The following is an 18,947-nucleotide window of genomic DNA, read 5'->3' on the forward strand; positions in this document are numbered from 1 at the left end:
AAAGGTTTTGTAGATACAGCACTGTTGGTAATGTTACCAGTGTCTTGAGGTGCTTTTTGGAGATAAATTCTTGCTGTTTGCTATATAACTACCATAAATTGTGTAAATACACCATGGACCCAAGGTTCTAATTCTACATAAATCAGAACACAACATGAAAAGCTCCACAACTAAACTTCTTAACCAAATTTACTTTCAAAAACCATCCTACAGTCTAAAAGAGTTAGCCAGCTTTATCCATTCATATTAATCAGTTCTCTGAATATATAATATGTCCACTTAATTAGCAATTGAGCATGCTAAGGCACCAAAATGGACAGAAGGAATCCAGGTAGTCTAATTATCAGATATGCTTTTCTTAGGGCAAAGTACGAGGTTTGCAGTTAGTATGGGCCATTCCTATATTAACTTTGATGAAAAAAATCATTCAGTCTGGTATCATTCAAATTAGTATTTTTACATGGTATCATCCCACCAATTCAGAAGTTCTCAGATTCTCATTTTGTTTTTAAAGTGCTAAGTTTGATATACAGAGCCAAGTCCCACAACTGACAATGAGACAAAAGGCAAAGTAATCTGGCTATGGAAGATGACCAGAGTGGTTATATCTGAGTGAAAATTCAGAAGTGCAATACTGGTGCATAAAATACCTGATAGTATCTAGCTATCAGACTTCTAATAAGACTTTATCACATTGCAAATAAAAATGTTATGCAGTACAATAGAATTTCTAAATTCAGAACTTTGTCATTTCCCTGGAGATTCTGTCAGCTGTGGCACAGCAAGAGATCAGCAAAACCCATGAGGAAATTCAGGACATAGACATTTATCAGTAAACTAGTTTCTAAAAAAAGAATTCTTGTTAAGAAAACAAAATGGACAGAAGGGATCCAGGTTCCTTATGACTTTCTGACAAACTCCATAACTCCTGTAGCTCCATAAACAAAAGATACCAAGAAGTTGTGGGATACAAATGCTATCCTATGATTGCACTAAGCAATTGTAAGATTGTGACAACTATAAGTGTTTATAGACATGGTGGCATTGTTCCTCATCATATATCCTATTTCTGCCACACGCAAGCAATTAAAATGATAAAACTGCAATCAAATATTAAACACCATTTAACCTGATGTATCCACAAAATCCTTTCATCAAGGTAAACTTTCCATAATAATCTTGCTCCATAGAGCATACATCTTTCTTTCACCTCATTACCATCTATATTATAAAATCACTAATTGATTTATAATTTTCCCCACAGAGCTTTGTTGGCACATGGTAGCAATGGTTCCAGGCATTTGGGTTTCATATGGCTTGGTTTCAAATACTGAATGTAAAAGCACTAAAAAGTTGTTTAAAGTCCATTCAAGATGGGCAACTTTACACTTACCTCGGCTGAAGTATCCTTCAGGGATATAAAATGCACCAACCATTATTGTTACAAGTGCTCCAAACTTGAAAAGCCAGAAACTGAAAAGAAAATATTAAAGGAACTATTAGTTATAGATGTCTTAACATTATCTACTATATTTCTTCTTATACTATCCTGAATGTTTTTAAATATGTGTCACTACTTATACTCAAAAATGTTAAGGAAACCTTTAGGTTATTTTAACAAAAGTCAATCACACTTCACATGTATTCTAATTTTATACAAAATTAATTTGCTTTTAATATTAGGAGTTGCTTGGTATTCATGAGTAAAGAATGAATAACTATTGATAGATTCTTAGTAAATCCCATACCCTTGAAAGGAGCTTTGACTTCCATGAGGCTATCCAGAATATACTACAAGCAGGCAAGGTTTTCTGTCAAGAGTAGGATTTTAAATATGGCCCATTCCTTTTAATACCAAGGCAATGACTAAAAACTTGATCCAAACACGTAATTTCTTTCAAAAGGCAACTCACAAAGGAAAACTTACCCATTGTGTACCAGGGCTCTGGGATCTTTGCTATTTCTCACATTGATCATAAGCAGAGCTAATAGCAAAAAGAAAGTGGCCATTCCAAAACAGGTGCGATACACAGACTTGTAACCAACTAACACTCTGCATATTGCAGGATTCTCTTCAGGCAATTGGGCATTATAACCAAACTCGCAGAATCCTGGAATCTAAAAGACAATTTCTCAGCATCATTATTTGTGGCTAAAGAGAGAAAAACCATTTAAAAATATTCTCAAAATGTCTGGAGTATATGTGTCACATATTCATTCCATGTGCTTTGGAGATGCATGAATAAAGTTTCATTCCCCTATATTGCCCATGTGCACTTGAGCCAGTAAACTTGCTGGCTGCCTATCTTACAGGAAATGCAAATCCACAACATCCTGCGATCTCCTGCACTGATTCCAAAAATTATTGTGCTGCAGGTCACAGAATGTCGTGCAGTTAATTAATTTGACTAATCTGCACAGGAGCCCCATGACTATAGCAGCAAGTGCCTAAAATGTGGTCAAATGCCTCTTCCAGGGAAAACGTGAGTTCTTTTCTCAGTCAGATGCTTGAATGGTCACCAGCTGGGTTTATAAAAGGTTTTAAAATACCTTCAATTCATTATTTTCTTAAGGGTCCTGCCCATAATTTGAAATCCTGCTGTGCAATGATCATCCCGACACCACCACTCCCCTTCCTCCACCACCTCAGGTCAGACCCATATCTGATTGGCTAGTGACCCAATACGTCTGGTCTCTCTGGATACAGCACCTATCATCGTTTGTCAACCTGAGGATACAGAAATCCCTCCTACGCAACATCAAAGTCAAAGTCGGGTTTATTGTCATATGCACAAGTACATATGAAAAACCTACTTGCAGCAGCATCACAGGTATATAGCATTAGATACATAACATTCACAAGAAAAACATAAATTAAACATAAATTATACCTAATTTTTACAAGAAAGAACACAATTAGAATAAAAAAAGAAAAAAAATTACATTGTATGTTAGATTTTTGGATTTTATTTGATTATTTCACCACAAAAAGAGTCTGGATTGAGTTTTAATGGATTAAATTTTCAGAATAATCTGACAGCTGGATTGAATAGAAAAAAATAAATTAAAGATGGCTAATAAGATCATTTGAAAGTTGTTTCTCCCAAATTCCAAATAGTTAGCAAACCAGTAGCTTACCCAAGTGAAGAGGTACTTAATGGGATGCTCAGTTTACTGAACACCTGACCACTCTATACTGACATAACTAATAAATAGTTATTTATAATTTTTAAATATCACTTTCAGTTTTAATAATTAAGCAAATGACTAGACAAAAATCTTAATTTTGTTAATGAAGCCATTTGCAGCTGTATTAATAAAACCATGTTCAGTTAAAATGCTTATTCTTTTTAAATTACATTGTAAAATGCTGCTCCACTATTTTTATTTGGGGAAGATTGTACATTTACTGATATGCAAATGATTTTGAAACATGAACAAAAATTTTAGTCTGCAAAATGAACAAAAATTTTAGCACAATTTCATTCAAAGCACCGAGTGCATCCTAAGCTAAAATTCTTGATTAGGGATGGAGGTTGCAAATGGAAGTGACTTACATTGTTTAATGTATTTATGGCAGATTTAAACTTGTATCACTCTTGGGCAGATGGAAGATCTCATCTGATTTGTCAGCACTTTGATCCAATTTAAGGTCCATTGCTACATTACTGTTGGCCTTACATGGGAGAAAGCACGAGGACTAACTAAGTAGCTCTGCAAAGAGCCAGAATGGACACAATGGGTCAAATGGGCTCCAATTGTACTATCAAATTCTATAATTTTATGAGTCTGCACAAAGTATCACAAACTTTCAGCCATAGTTTATTCAACTTATTTTCTAATCGATGTGCTGCCCATTTTAATAGCATTGCTCCTCACAGGTAAGTATTAAGGGATCTGACAAAATTTGAATTTCTGATTTGCATTTGTATGATTGATATTATTAGATGAGAATAACTTTCTAAGCAATAAACTTATTCGAGTACTCATTGATTATTTCTCCCAATCCTAACATAACAATTCTTACAAATAAATGTTCCCTCTCTCAAGACAACCTTTTGTTTCAAATGTAAATGGTATGGTATCTCTGGGAGTCTGAGGTTGTAGAAATGTGGAGTCTGATGTTGAAATGCAATAAGCAGTGCACCAGCAAATAGTGGTTAGCAAGTCTGGGACATCCACGCTGATGCAGAGCTCTGCAGAAATCCTAAACTGCTAGCACTTGTGGAAGAAAATACTGCCAGTTGCAGATGAAACATTTGGTATTTCCTCACAAAATTCAGAGGGTGTAATTTCAAAAGTCCAGCAATCCTCTTGGAAAAGCTGATTGAGATGCCAGCATTACATGTGCTGAATTGTCTGGAATAGGAGCTCCCAACATTCAACTCAGAGCTGAAAGGCCCATGTTAAAATGAACAATGAAATGCAAGAACACTAAGCCATTGGTTACAAAGAGCTGCAGTGGAGTTGGAGTGGGTTCCTTAACACCGATGGCAAAATTGTTCAAAGGGACAAAAATCCACAAAATCTACCCCTGTTGTTCATTGGAAACTGGATAAAAGTGACATTGGATGAAATGAACAACTATAACTGGCAGCATTGATCCTTTATCCATTTAATGAACAAGTTAATGAGGAATGATTTTCTTCACTACGTTTCGACATAAGCCATGGCTTTTGCACTGCATTCAGAGAAAAATAAGATTGGGCTGATTGCATGCACTCAGTGGAAGGGAAATTATTGGAAAAAAATTGTGAGGGACGGGATTAGTCTGCACTTGGAGAGGCAAGGATTACTCAGGGATAGTCAGCAAGGCTTTGTTAAGGGAAGATCCTGTCTGACTAATTTAATTGAATTTTTCAAGGAGGTGGCTAGTGAGGGAAGTGTGGTTGATGTAGTCTAAACATATTTCAGTAAGGCCTTTGATAGGGAGGATTAATAAAACTAGGTATACACAGTGAATGATAAGACCCAAAGAAGTACTGAGGAACAGAGGAAGATTGGTATACATGTCCAAGGATCCCTGAAGGCAGCAGTGTCACAGAGAGATAAGGTAGTTAAGAAAGCATACAGGATACTTGCCTTCATTAGCCAGAGCACAGATTATAAGAGCAAGGACTTTATGGTACAACTATATAAAATATTAGTTAGGCAACAGCTGGAGTACCATTTACAATTCTGGTCACCACACTATAGGGAGGATGTGATTGCACTGGAGAGGTGTAAAGGAGATGCCCCAGGATGTTGCCTGGACTGGAGCATTTCATCTGTGAGAAGACACTGATCAGGGTGCAACACCCACAAAATGCTGGAGGGACTCTGCAGGTCAGGCAGCATCTATGGGGGAAATGAACAGTCGACGTTTCAGGTCAAGACCCTTCATCAGGACTGAGTTCCTCCAACATTTTGTGTGTGTTGCTCCAGATTTACAGCATCTGCAGTCTCACTGATTGTGTCCCACTGCTTAAGGTGCAATTGTTTACCATGGAGTGGAAAAAGCTGGAGGGTGACCTGATTAGGAATAAAAAAGTATGAGTGGCATAGGTAGGGTAGACGGTGAGAAACTTTTTTTCCCTTAGCAGAACTGTCTATAACCAGAGGGGAAAAGTTTAAGGTAAGGGGTAGGAAATTTAGAGAGGACTCGAGGAAGACTTTAAGACTTTTATCACTCTGAGGGTGGTAGAACTCTGGAATGCACTGCCTGAGGGGGTGGTGGAGGCAGGTACTCTCACAACATTTAAGAAGTATTTAACTGAGCACTTGAACTGCCAAGGCTTAGAAAGTCACAGGCCTAGTGCTGGATAATTGTAATAGTATAGCTGGGTACTTGAAGGCTGACATGGACATGGTGGATAGAGGGGTCTGTGCTGTGTGACTCCATGACAATAAACCCAGCCCCATTTATTATCCATGTAATACTTCCCACCACATTGTACATGTGCGTCAAAGAGTATCCTCTAAACCAAGCACAATCAGACAAAAATGCCTGTTATCCTCATAATGATGTCTGGGATTTTTTGAGAAGGGAAATGAGTTAAAAGATTTTGCATCCATTTGATGATGACAATTTTACTTAGTGATGTGGTGACATATTTTAGTATTTCTTAGGATAATTTTGTCCTTTCTTTTATTTTTAGGAATTATTTTCTGATTATTTCATCTGGGAAGGAATACTACAGCTCCCTGAAATTGGAAAATTACCTTTTAGAACATCATATTGTCTGATTCCACTTTGTGTGATGAACAGCGCCAAAAGATTGTGCATTTCAGGAGATCTCAGGCACTCAGGTAGCAACAGATGACAAAACAAGGTCTGGATACCATGGCTTTCATGATGGGCTCCCTCCAATCTACTTAAAGCGCAGAACTGGGGACACTAGGTTTGTGGGCAATTTGCTAACCACTTTCATGAACTCCATTCTCCTTTTAACAAACAGCTTGGGATAATTTCCTCCATCTTCTACCATTTCAGACAATTAGCTTATTATTTACAAGTATGAGCCTGCACCATACCTTCCTCAATTGATCTTCCACTCCAGGTACAAGCATGATGCCAGCAACAGATGTACCAATTAATAAAATAGTTGTATACACCAATCGTGTTACAATTGAAGTTCTCCCAGTTGGACAACATGAGCACACCAGGCATGGAGCACTACTGCACAGACATGGGATCTGTAAACAGGAAGGTAAAGTTAATTTTAACATAGCATAAATAACTCTGTAACCTAGCGTTGTAGCAAGTTCCCATCCAAGATTGGAACAAATGCAAAACATTTAACCAGAATAAGAAATTTTAAAATATAAGCAAATACAAAACATGGCTGTTGCTCAGGAAAGCAGTGAACAGCTGAATATCCAAAGCCAAACAAAAACTGCTACATAACTAGTGAAATGTATGGGGTTTTCCAGCAACTTTCTAACTATGCCAGTGCATTTATATCCTGACCTGGATTTGAACCCAGTATTAAAGTTGCAAGGCATCATAGTTGACTTCAGGAGCCAGAAGTCCTAGTAGGCAGCATTGGAGAAATATAATATGCTTGAAGAATTTTTATTTTATTTGGCAAAACGCAGGCTTGCTGAGGATATGACAAGCTTTTAAATAAAAAGGGAATTGGATGCAGTCCAGTTAGTTTTGAAATGAGCAGGATATGACCTGAGGTTATTACTATAAAATCTACAGACAGAGAATAACATCAGATGCCAGAAAATCGTATAAAGGAGAGCAACTACAATAACACCGAAGAGATCACTTTGTAATCTTACATTGACAACCAGAAGTCCCACTGGTAGAGAGCACATAGTCAGAAACTCAGATGAGTGATACATACAATTTCCACAGCAGTAATGGTAGGTGGGAGCCTCCATCTGGAAGCACTTCGGATAAATGTAAGCTTAGAAGTAAATAATTGAAATCATGATGATGACATTACAGAACAGCAGATGAGAAAGTTTACTTGAAATATGTTAGCTTAGTTAATGCTTATGGCTTCAGAAATTCTATGTTGACACTGCAGTGCAGTACTGAGGGGCTGCTGCACTCTTGAAGATACTGCTTTCTGAATGAAATCTTGCCCACTGTTAAGTGGAGGCAAAAGGTTCCATGGCACTATATCAAAGAAGAACAATTATGTTTTCTTCATTGTCGTGGACAACGTCAGTCCTTTGACATCACAGAAACAGTTACCTGGAAGATTGCTCCATGCAAACTGGCTGACATGCTTCTTTTAAAGAAAAAATGTCTTTCATTAGCTGTAAAGTACTTTGGGACATGAAAGGTGCTAAATGAGACCAAGTCTTTCTATTAGATATTGATAAAAGTCCTAAAGGATATCCATATCAAAGGTAAAAGCCAAGATATAACATAAACGCCAGAATATATTTCTTGAATCAGTGTCATCACCTTCATGAATAAATTGCTGAGACCTGGTAAAAGTGTTGTTAAGACTATTTAGTTAATATATCTCAAAGTGTTCCAGCTGCAGAAACCACGTTATAGACAGTTGAGCTTGTAATGCATCATGAACAATCATGATTTCTATACCTTCATGTTTTGCCTTAAGGACTGAGAGGAGTTTCCCAGATTTAACCGTGAATCAGCCAGTTACCTTTCTCTGTTCATCTGGCACTCAGAGGGTAGTGTAGCTAAATGATCTACAAATGCTTGTGAAGTTATTTGGATTAAGTGGTTGCTCTTGCTTCATCTTCTGTTCATATATTTGTAGGATTGATGAGTGTACCTGCCAGTTCTCCCAGATGCCAAAGTGGCATAGCCTGTAACGAAGCCAACTTGGGCCCCTTCTCCCATATGTCTTAATTTCCTTTCACCAATAGACACCTCACAAGTGGCAGCCTCTGGGATTACATATTTGACGGCATAGACAGACTAAAGGGATGTAAATACTAACAACCCACAGATCACATTTAGAGAATTAGCACCTTATTCAGCATCAATTGTGTTTTTATTTACTGTCCCTGTATAATCAGGTGAGAAAAATGATATGGTTGGGAGTTTTGAGTATGCAGGAAAATAAGTGGAAAGTGCACAATTTTTAACAGCTTGGGAAAGGTACTGAGAGTTCTATTACTTTTCTGCATCTTGTATCCTTAATGCTTTTTATCCATTTCCATACTTAGCTCTGCCAGTTCATTGGCTGATTCAGATTCAATCGCACTGAATCACACTGAATGCCAAACCTCTCAATTTCCCAGTACTTGCCTCAACTATAGCCAATATTGCCTATAGTTCTTGGGAACATTGACTTCCATTTCCTGAATCACCCAAATTTAAAATTTTCATCTATGCCTTTAAACTGTGGTCTTTGTCTCTAATCTCTTCCAGTATATATCCACCTCGCACCTCTAACACCACCAGGTTTATAATCTCATCTCACAAACCTCTTACCCCTCTACGTGTTCCTTTGCCTATTAAAGCTAATGCGTTACACAGTCATTCACATGACCCTGAAAATAAAAGTGTTGTACTGTTGAAAAACAACTTAAGCAGAGCAAAATTCACACATTTCTGAGATCTAATCATCAGGATATTTGTGTCCTCATTTTGTGGCAGGATTTTCATTTGCCCTAATACTTTTTGTTCTGGTGTAAAACATCTCAATGTGGGGTGCACAGTAATGCAACATGCAAAATTCATCTGCAGTGAGACCTCAGGCTCACTGGTCTGAAAAATAAAAATTCCTACACACAGAACAAACTGTTTAACCTATCCTGTTCCCTGAATCTATGCTATTTAAAGGGCCAACTCTGAAACTACATTTTTTGTCCTCCCTAGATCTGTGACTCCCAAAGACTTTAGATACAACTACGTGCCCACATTGTTTTGCCCATGGAATTTTGGGTCATGGTCACCTTTAGCTGCCTTGCCTCAGGATCATTCCAGGTTCCTATAATTAACCTCTGTCACATTACAGATTATGCTGCTCGTTTATGTATTAAGGAGGTCACAAAATATCTATAATCAAGAAGAAATTTCATCTACTTTTCCTTCAGCCCACAGGAGCTGGAAGAGCTGATTGCACAGCCAACTTCCCCAAGGTTCAAGCATTCATGGATTGTACTCATGTCTTTAAAGGGGTCTCCCTGTCAACTTCCTGTAGGAGCACCTGGCTTTAGTCCTGGAAGGCCTCCTGTAGGTATTGTTCTTCAATAGACTGTCCAGATCCTTCTGATCCCCTGGCAATACTCTCCCACCTCATCCCATCATTGAAGTATCCATTCATTCAACAGCAACACTCTCCTGTATCTGGAAGAGTGTGGTTTGTAATATGTCCCCTTAAGATCTGGCTACAAAGGTCCAATCTGCTGGGCCACACGCAGACAACTGCAAGAACTTGCAATACCTCAACTGGGAATAATGTACTGATCCCAGCAATGTCAGTTTCAGCATGGAGTTATACTGGGAAACCAAACAGTCCTGTGAACTTTGCAATTGAAGTTTGTGCTTTTCTTGCAACTTTCACAGTGTTAGGATGAGATAGAATGCTGCCAAAACACAATTGGTTTAAAGCAATTTCTTGACGAAAGTCTTTGACCAAGCTTTGTTACCTTTCTTAACTTATTCGGTGATTGATGCCACATTTTCTTTTGCATGTGAAATGCAAGTTGTTGCTAGTGCTGCCATTTCTTAAACATCAGCTCTCTCTGCTTTGTGAAGGCTTCTGGTGCAATGAACTGCTTTTAAAGCTTGCCAAAAGCCTGCTTCCTTTTCTCCACTGCAACATTGCCTTTTAATCATGACATCCTTTAAACTTCATCTACCTATAATTTTTCTTTAACGAGATCTGAGTTTACACCTGTAATTGTAAACAATTACTCAAATTAGTTTATGTGGAGAACTGAATTTGCCTTACACAAGATCTTTCAGATGAGCTAAGCTGTTATTAATTCATTTAACATGGATTAACCTGTAGATGACAATCAGTTCCATTGATTCCAACACTGGGTGCAAATTGAACTGAAAGAATAGGAATGTGAAAGAGACTGCAATCTATGCATTCAAACTAGATAGGATTTACAGTAAACCACCAGAGCCCATTTTAGTTATAAATCCCAATAGTAAATTTCAGTAGCACCTGAGGTTCAAGACCTGGGACTCTAATGTTGAAATTTTCACGTTTTATACTTGGAGCACTGGTGGTGGGTTAGGGTGCGGTGGGACGATGCTCCCTTTTACCAGGGATGTGAGAGGAGGAATCAGGGAGCAAGAACAGAAGGCTGAGGGGCAGCGATCAGATAGGTCCTGGGTCAGAGGGGTGCATGTGGTTGGAGATCAGTGCCTTCATCAGGAGCACAGGGGTATCACTGGATAAGGAACAACTAAGAGGTGTCAGTGAAAGATGTTCAGGTAAATCTGAGTAGTGGAGTCAGGAACCAAGCAAGCTGAGAAGTGACGTCGTGAGGTGGTGTTCAGTTGGCAGGCCGCAGGGTTGCAACAGTCCAGGTCCTCGCGCCCAATTTATGTACAGCCCATACATACGAACGAGCGTTTGGGAGACCAGTGGGATGGACTTGCTGGCTGCTGTGGATCTGTAGGCATCTTCTGCCACCTGGGAACTCAGTCCGCGACTGCATTTCTGACTTGCGGATGTTTGGGGTACAAATTATTCACAGGAACGGAGCCCTGCTGTAACCTGGGGATGACCTGTCCCAGACCATGAGGCAGAGGTTTCAACGTAAACAAGGGACTTACACTATAGGGTCCCAATGCAGCACTGCGACGTGATGTCATGTTCGCTACCAGATCGACAACATCTGAGTTCCCCAGCAATGCCCCAAAATGGTCTTTGCACAGGAATGGCATCATCCTCTGCTCAACTGATGCAGAAATCATGTCAGGCACACAAGAGCGCACCTTTCTAGTGAAATGCTTGGTCCAACTTTCAACAGAATGTGAAATGACCCAGAATCGTTCATTACATTTCATTCTGGGAAAATCAATTTTCAATTATGCTGAAAAACATCTCCATGAAACAGAATTTCCGGGTAAGTGTGTTTCTGTTCCACTTAATATTTTGGTTCATATTCTGTGATCTGGATATCAGTGGCAAGGCCAGCAGTTACTACCATCTTTATCTGTCCCTGAGAATCTGGTGGTGTTCTGCCTTCTTGAACCACTGTTGTCCTGCCGGCGAAGGCACTCCATCAGTGTTGTTGTTGGAATTGGAATTGGTTTATTATTGTCACTTGTACCGAGGTACAGTGAAAAACTTGTCTTGCATTATCGTTCATACAGATCAATTCATTATACCGTGCATAGAGGTAGTACAAGGTAAAATACAGGATGCAGAATAAAGGGTCACAGCTACAGAGGAAGTGCATGAAGTGTGAAGTTCCAGGATTTAGCCCCAATAACGATGAAGGACTGGTGATATGCTTCCAAGTCAGAATGGTGTGCAGCTTGGAGATGAAGTGGCAGGTGGTGGCAGTACCATGCACTTGCTGCCCCCGTGCTTCTTCATTGTGGAGATCACGGGCTTTGGGAGGTGGTGTTGGAGCAGCCAGGGTTGGTAACTGTAGTGTCTTTTGTAGCTGACTGCAGCCCATTGTGCTTGGTGGTAGACGGAGTGCCAATCAAGTGGGCTCCAGTGTCGAGGTTCTTGAGAGTTGTTGGAACTGCACTCGTCCAGGCAAATGGGGTGATAGGAATTAGTTGGATTGGATTTGTCCAGTCTTTTGGAAACCGGATATTCATGGGCAATTTTCCACATTGTTAGGTAAATAGAGTCATAGAGCACTACAGCACAGAAACAGGCCCTTCAGCCCATCTAGTCCATGACAGCCTGGTTTTCTGCCTAGTCCCATCTACCTGCACCCGGACCATATCCCTCCATACCTCTCTCATCCATGTACCTATCCAAATTTCTCTTAAATGTCACAATTGAACCCGCATCCTCCACTTCTGTTGACAGCTCGTTCCACACTCGCACCACCCTCTGAGTGAAGTAGTTCCTCCTCAGATTCCCTTTATATATTTCACCTTTCACCCTAAACCTACAACCTCTAGTTCTAGTCTCACACAACCTGAGAGGAAAATGCTTGCATGCATTCACCCTATCTACACCCCTCATAATTTTGTATACTTCTTTAAGATCTCCCCTCATTCTCCTGCGCTTCAGGGAATAAAGTCCTAACCTATTCAACCTATCCCTGTAACTCAGGTCCTCAAGTCCTGGCAACATCTGTGTAAATTTTCTCTGCACTCTTTCAAATTTATTGATATCTTTCCTATAGGTAGGTGACCAGAAGTGCACACAATACTCTAAGTTTGGCCTCACCAATGTCTTACACAATTTCAACATAACATCTCAAGTCCTGTACTCAATGTCCTGATTTATGAAGGCCAATGTGCCAAAAACTCTCTTTATAACCCTGTCTACGTGCGATGCCACTTTTAAGGAACTATGGATCTGTATTCCCAAGTCCCTTTGTTCTACCGCACACCTCAGTGCACTACCATTCAACGTGTAAGTCTGACCCTGGTTTGTCCTCCCAAAGTGCAACACCTCACACTTGTCTGCATTAAATTCCATCTGCCATTTTTCAGCCCACTTTCCCAGCTGGTCCAGATCACTGTGCAAGCTTTGATAGCCTTCCTCGCTGTCCACTACACCCACAATCTTGGTGTCATCCACAAATTTGCTGATCCAGTTTATTACATTATCATCTAAATCATTAATATAGATGATAAATAACAACAGACCCAGCACCGATCCCTGTGGCACACCGCTAGTCACAGGTCTCCAATCGGAGAGATAACCATCTATTACTACTCTCTGGCTTCTCCTGCTAAGCCAACCTTGAATCCAATTGACTACTTCATCCTGAATGGCAAATGAGTTAACCTTCTGGACCAGTGTTGTAACTGTAACAGCTTAAATGGGGGTGCAGCTAGTTCTGGAGTGCAGGCTTTCATTACTGTAGCTGGGATGTTGTCTGGTCACGCACCTCTGCTGTATCAAGTGTTCTCAGCAATTAATGATAATACATGGAATGAGTCGAATTGGCTGGAGACTGGCTTCTGTAAAGATGGGGATCTCAGGAGGATCTTAACAAATGTTGACAAATGGTAATAGCCATCTGTCTCCCAACCACTTAGAAAGGGCCTAGAGTGAGGCTTATTTCTGGTGATAGATATTATTAATCAGATTAATTCAGATCCTTTGCCAAAGATAGATTATACCAAGGGTAAGATCACTTCAGAGCCCCTCAAAAGTGTTGAAATGTCTTTATAGGTCTTGGAAAGAAGAAATGATCCTAAGGGAACTCACAAGTATGAGTTGCCTCTGGGTGGTCCCTCTCTGGGGCATCCAGGGACACCACCGCACCACCCTTAACCCACAACTAAGCTTGCTGGCAAAACCTTGAGGCTTTAATCTGACGCCTGTTTATCTACTTGCAGGGTACTTGTCAAACATCACAGCGGCAGGATGAAGGGGAGTCTCTTAGTTGCCACACAGGATGTCACCCAGAACACAAATTTAACCTACCTGTGTTTTAGCTCCCCCTTCAACAATGTGTGTCCAGGAAACTCAGCGTTAGAAGTCAGTTTACTCATTTAGAAACTGTTGTCACCCCCACGAATATGGGAGAAGGCTTCCCCTCAGCAGGTCCCCACTCACTGCACCAGCAGGTGGAGGAGCGCAGCAGGGAGGGAAAGATCAGGAGCTTTTTCTTCCAAAAGGTTCACAGGGGGAGCTCTGTGATCCACAGCTTTAAGGAAGAGGATGGCTCAGTAACATCCTCACAGACATATTGAGGATCTGCAGATCCTTCTATGGCGTTCAGTATGACAGAAAGGCTACAGACAACACAGCCTCCCAGAACTACCCGTCCTCTATCACGGAGGTGTAGACAATAGCAAGCCGAAGAGTCTGGATCTGCCACTGATCCTGGAAGAGCTGACTGGCTGGCTCTATCTGTTCCCTTGGCACGAATAAAACTCCGGAAGCGATGGCTTACCAGCTGAGTTGTACTTGGTTCTGTGGGACTGATGGACCCGGACCTGCTGGAAGTGTACAATGCTATGCTTCTGGCTGGCAGCATGTCAGACTCCATGAGGAAGGGTATCATCACCCTCATCAACAAGCAGAAAGGGGAGAGGGAGGACATCAAGAATTGGAGACCCATTTCACTGTTGAATGTGAACTATAAGATCCTGTCAAGGCCATTGCCAACCACTCTGGGACAGATGATCCACCCAGACCAAACCTGTACTGTACCAGGCTGGACAGCCTTGCAGTGCTCAGGGATACCATCGCCTATGTGCAGGATAGAGGGGTGGGTGCCTGCCTGGTCAGCTTGGACCAGGAGAAGGCCTTCGACAGGATATCACACACGTACATGTTGGACGTGCTCTCCAAAATGGGTTTTGGGGAGGGAATCAGAAACTGGATCGAACTGCTCTGCACAAATATCCATGGTGCAGTTCAAATCAATGGGTGGGAGACAGATAGTTTCTGCATCAAGTCTGAAGTCAGGCAGGGTCGTCCACTCTCCCCTGTCTTGTCTGTGTGCTGCATAGAACCTTTGCCAAATCCATCAGGAAGGACGAGAGCATAAGAGGGGTGATGTTGCCAGGCAGTGGAGGCACACAAGTCAAAACCCCCCTGTATATGGACGATGTCGCCATCTTCTGCTTGGACCAACAGTCAGTTCGCAGATTGATCAGCATCTGCGACCAGTTCGAGTTGGCATCAGGGGCCAGAGTCAACCGTAGGAAGAGCGAGGCCATGCTCTTCGGTAACTGGCCCGACCGATCCAATGTCCCCTTCACCATCAGGTCTGACTACCTGAAGGTGCTGTGGATCTGGTTCAGAGGGGCTGAGGTGTGTAACAAGAATTGGCTTGGAGCCGATTGGGAAAGTAAAACAAAAATTGGGTCTGTGGAAATAGCGTTTTCTGTCAATAACTGGTGTGAAGTGCTCTCAGGGCAATTGTACTTGGTGCAGGCATGGCCTCTTCCCCACCCCTCTGCCTTGGTAATCACCCAAGACATCTTCCAGTTCATCTGGAGTTCCAAACGAAGCAAGTCCGATGGGTCACAATGTACAAGTCCCCAGAGAATGGGGGCAAAAGTGTACTCAATTTTGCCCTCATCCTGATGACCACCTTTATGTGTGGCTGTATCAGGCAGTGTGTGGATCCAAAGTACGTAGGCACCAAGTGCCGCTATGTGCTGAGGTTTTATCTGTCTCTGGTGTTGCAGAAGATAGGCCTGGCCCCGTTACCATGCAATGTCCCAGTCAGCTGGATGTTGCTGCACTACCTGTCCATTGTGGAAGAGTTCTTGCAAGTAAACACCTTTGACCACAAGTCCATCAGGCAGCAGTCAGCGCGGAACATCCTGCAGATACTGCAGGACAGGGTCACTATGGATATGGTGGGATGGTTCCCTGAGAAGACTGTCCAACCATCTGGCAGAAAGCACCAAGGGGCACTAAGACATCGCTTGGCTGGCGATGAAAGGGTCCCTCACGGTCAGATCCTTCCTGTACAGATGACATATCATCCCCAATTCAGGATGCCCTCGGGGCAGCTGCGGTGGGGAAGAGACGGTCACCCACCTCTCTGCAGACTGTGGATTTGCAGAGAGGGTGTGGAGACAGATGCAAGGGTCCGTGTCCCAGTTCATCCCCAGCAGCTGCGTGACAGGGGAGTCTCCGATCTACAGGCTGTTCCCGGGGACACACACCCAGATGGACATCAAGTGCTGCTGGAAGGTCATCAGCTAGGTGAAAGATGCCCTTTGGTCTGCCCGAAACCAGTTGGTCTTCTAGTACCGCGAGATGTCCGTAAGGGAATGCTGCTGACTGGCACAGTCCAGGCTGCGGGAGTATGTGCTGAGGGATGCACTAAAGCTCGGTGCGGCCAATGCCAAGTCTCTTGGGGAAGGACCACAGTCTGGGCTCCTTCCGCTACCGCACACGGAGGGGCAGAGTTGGGTGGGAAAGCCCCTCCGACAATGAAAAGGGCCTATCACCTCAGGGGGCCACACAAGTGGCATGGTGCTGTCTGTTTTTCTTTAAAAAGTTTACACTACTGAATGTAAGGACCATGAATGTAAAAGTGTTTTGCACCGTTTCTTCCTCTGTATATATTTTTATTATGAATAAAATTTATTTTTGAAGTAAAGGGTGGATCAAGGTGAGAAACAAAGTCCAGCGGATGTGAAGGGGAACAGGCGGAGGAGGCATAGAAGACCTGGAGAAAGCGGATGGAAAATAAGACGGAGAGGTGCGAGATGTAAGTAAACATTATACTGTCATCCCAAACGCTACAGCAGCTGTCCCGGCAAGTGTGATGAGGTCCCCTGTTTGTTATTGTCCTGTTCTGTATAATCGGATATACAAACACAAAAGAACGTCGAAGCAGTCGCATCGGAATTTCATTTCGGTTTCAAAAACGCTGCATCTGACACCACTGGGTGACCGAAGCTGCCAAATCAATCAGTGCATTAAGTTCAGTAAGTCATGAGAATACAGATGGGTAACTGCATTTAAATAATGTAAATCTGACCATAAAAATAATCTTGACATTGAAAACGGATCTGTTCACTCCTGTGGGTGAACTCGGCGCTAACCGAGCAGCTGTTGGCTGGAAAAACCAGTTCGAGGTGCACAGGGGGAAGGTAGAAATGCTCAAATGGACACCATAGAATAGTGTCACAGAATAAAATTAATAAATAACCCAACTCCACCAACAAAAAGAAAGCATTTATGATCCTCATCTTCCGATATATGTTCGATTTTGAAAATTTGGCTACCTCCATCTGCCCACCCCCGCCATCCCCATTCATTAGTGTTCCGCCACAAGAGACAGCTGACTTCAAGGAAGAGCGCGTCCCCTCACACTGCCCACACCCAGCTTAGTCACCCTCACCTCCAACACACACACCGACACTTCCACAGTAACACAGACACCACACTCACAGAGCTCCTATACACACAGCAGCTCACACACATCCACACCCCACACTCACACAATGATACACACACATCCACACCTCCCCACACCTATACTCACACATTCACACACACACATACACACAGTGATACACACACCCACACCCCACACTCACACATCCACACCCCCATACACAAACATCTACAGCCCCACACTCACACACAGATCCACACCCCCACACACACCCACAGCCGCACACTCACACACCCATACACACACATCCACACCCCCATACACAAACATCTACAGCCCCACACTCACACACAGATCCACACCCCCACACACACCCACAGCCGCACACTCACACACCCATACACACACATCCACACACCCATACACACACATCCACACCCCCATACATACACACACCACCTCATACATCCACACACCCCACACACAGCTCCACACTCACACACCGATACACACACCACACACATACACACACACATCCACACCCCCCACACACACACCAACGCATACATCCAGACACCCCACACACACTGATATACACACATCCACACCCCACACACATATAGAGATTCACACCCCACATACACCAATATACACACATCCACACCCCCCCACACACACACATCCACACATAGAGATCCACACCCCACACACACTACATCACACCAACACCATACACGCGCCACGCACAGAAGCCCACCACCCATACACCGCGCACACACACACACACACAATAAGTATCAGAAATTAAATGCCTCTAAACTGGGACACCGCACGTTTGCAAACCTTTCCCTCGCCCCTCTTGCTGCCTGAGCCCGGGCTCCGAGAGGCAGAGGCGACTGCGCTATCCCCGTGTGCTCACCCAGCTGCTGACGGTGGTGACCAGACGCCAGCCCATGTTGTTGCAGTCTGGCAGCGACTGTGCGAGCCGGCGCCTCCTGACGTCAGCCAGGTGTGAGCCCCTGTCCCCTTGCCACTGTAAACTGAGAGCAGCTTTCCTGATCGCACAAAAAGAAATCTTCCACCCCCTCACCCCAGAAAGAAATCTTACACCACCACCCTCCTCGAATAATGCGAATAGTGACCGCAGAAGAACAAATAGAACCACTTTTTTTTGGGGGGGGGCGGGTTTTAATGTGTATAGATGCGTATGAATGCTTAGTTTTCAGCTTCTCCTTCTGAGCATTTAACTTAATCGTGGGCGTCTTTAAAAACATCCCCACTACCTCCTCTCCTCAATTTGAAAAATGACCAGTCTGCTATGCTTTTACATTATCATTAAAAGGCCAACAATGTAACTCAGATATGTCCCAAAGTTCCTTTAAATTGTTTAATTGCTGGGAAGTATTTTTTAAAATTCATACTTGGGATCTGGATTTGCTGGCAAGGTTAATATTTATTTCCATCCTTCATTTTAATCAATGCACCATTGGGAACCAAAAACCCACCTGCTCTGAAATTCCCAACATATATTTCATCAGTCAGACCTATCT

At 42.5% G+C, this 18,947-nt stretch overlaps 1 protein-coding gene across 1 annotated transcript in view; it reads right to left on the bottom strand.

The window, feature by feature from the left end:
• LOC127574338 (serine incorporator 1-like) overlaps positions 1–18,433 on the bottom strand; it is a 68,899-nt gene extending 50,466 nt beyond the window's left edge. The window contains exons 1-4 of the mRNA XM_052023268.1: positions 18,317–18,433; positions 6,514–6,675; positions 1,928–2,118; positions 1,394–1,473 (exon numbers count right to left, since the gene is read on the bottom strand). Coding sequence (XP_051879228.1) covers positions 1,394–1,473; positions 1,928–2,118; positions 6,514–6,675; positions 18,317–18,352 — 469 coding nt within the window. The 5' untranslated portion in view covers positions 18,353–18,433. The remainder of the gene's footprint in view (positions 1–1,393; positions 1,474–1,927; positions 2,119–6,513; positions 6,676–18,316) is intronic.
• Positions 18,434–18,947: the final 514 nt, after the last annotated feature.

This window comes from Pristis pectinata, chromosome 9, assembly GCF_009764475.1.
Source record: "Pristis pectinata isolate sPriPec2 chromosome 9, sPriPec2.1.pri, whole genome shotgun sequence".
In the NCBI taxonomy this organism is placed as follows: Eukaryota; Metazoa; Chordata; class Chondrichthyes; order Rhinopristiformes; family Pristidae; genus Pristis; species Pristis pectinata.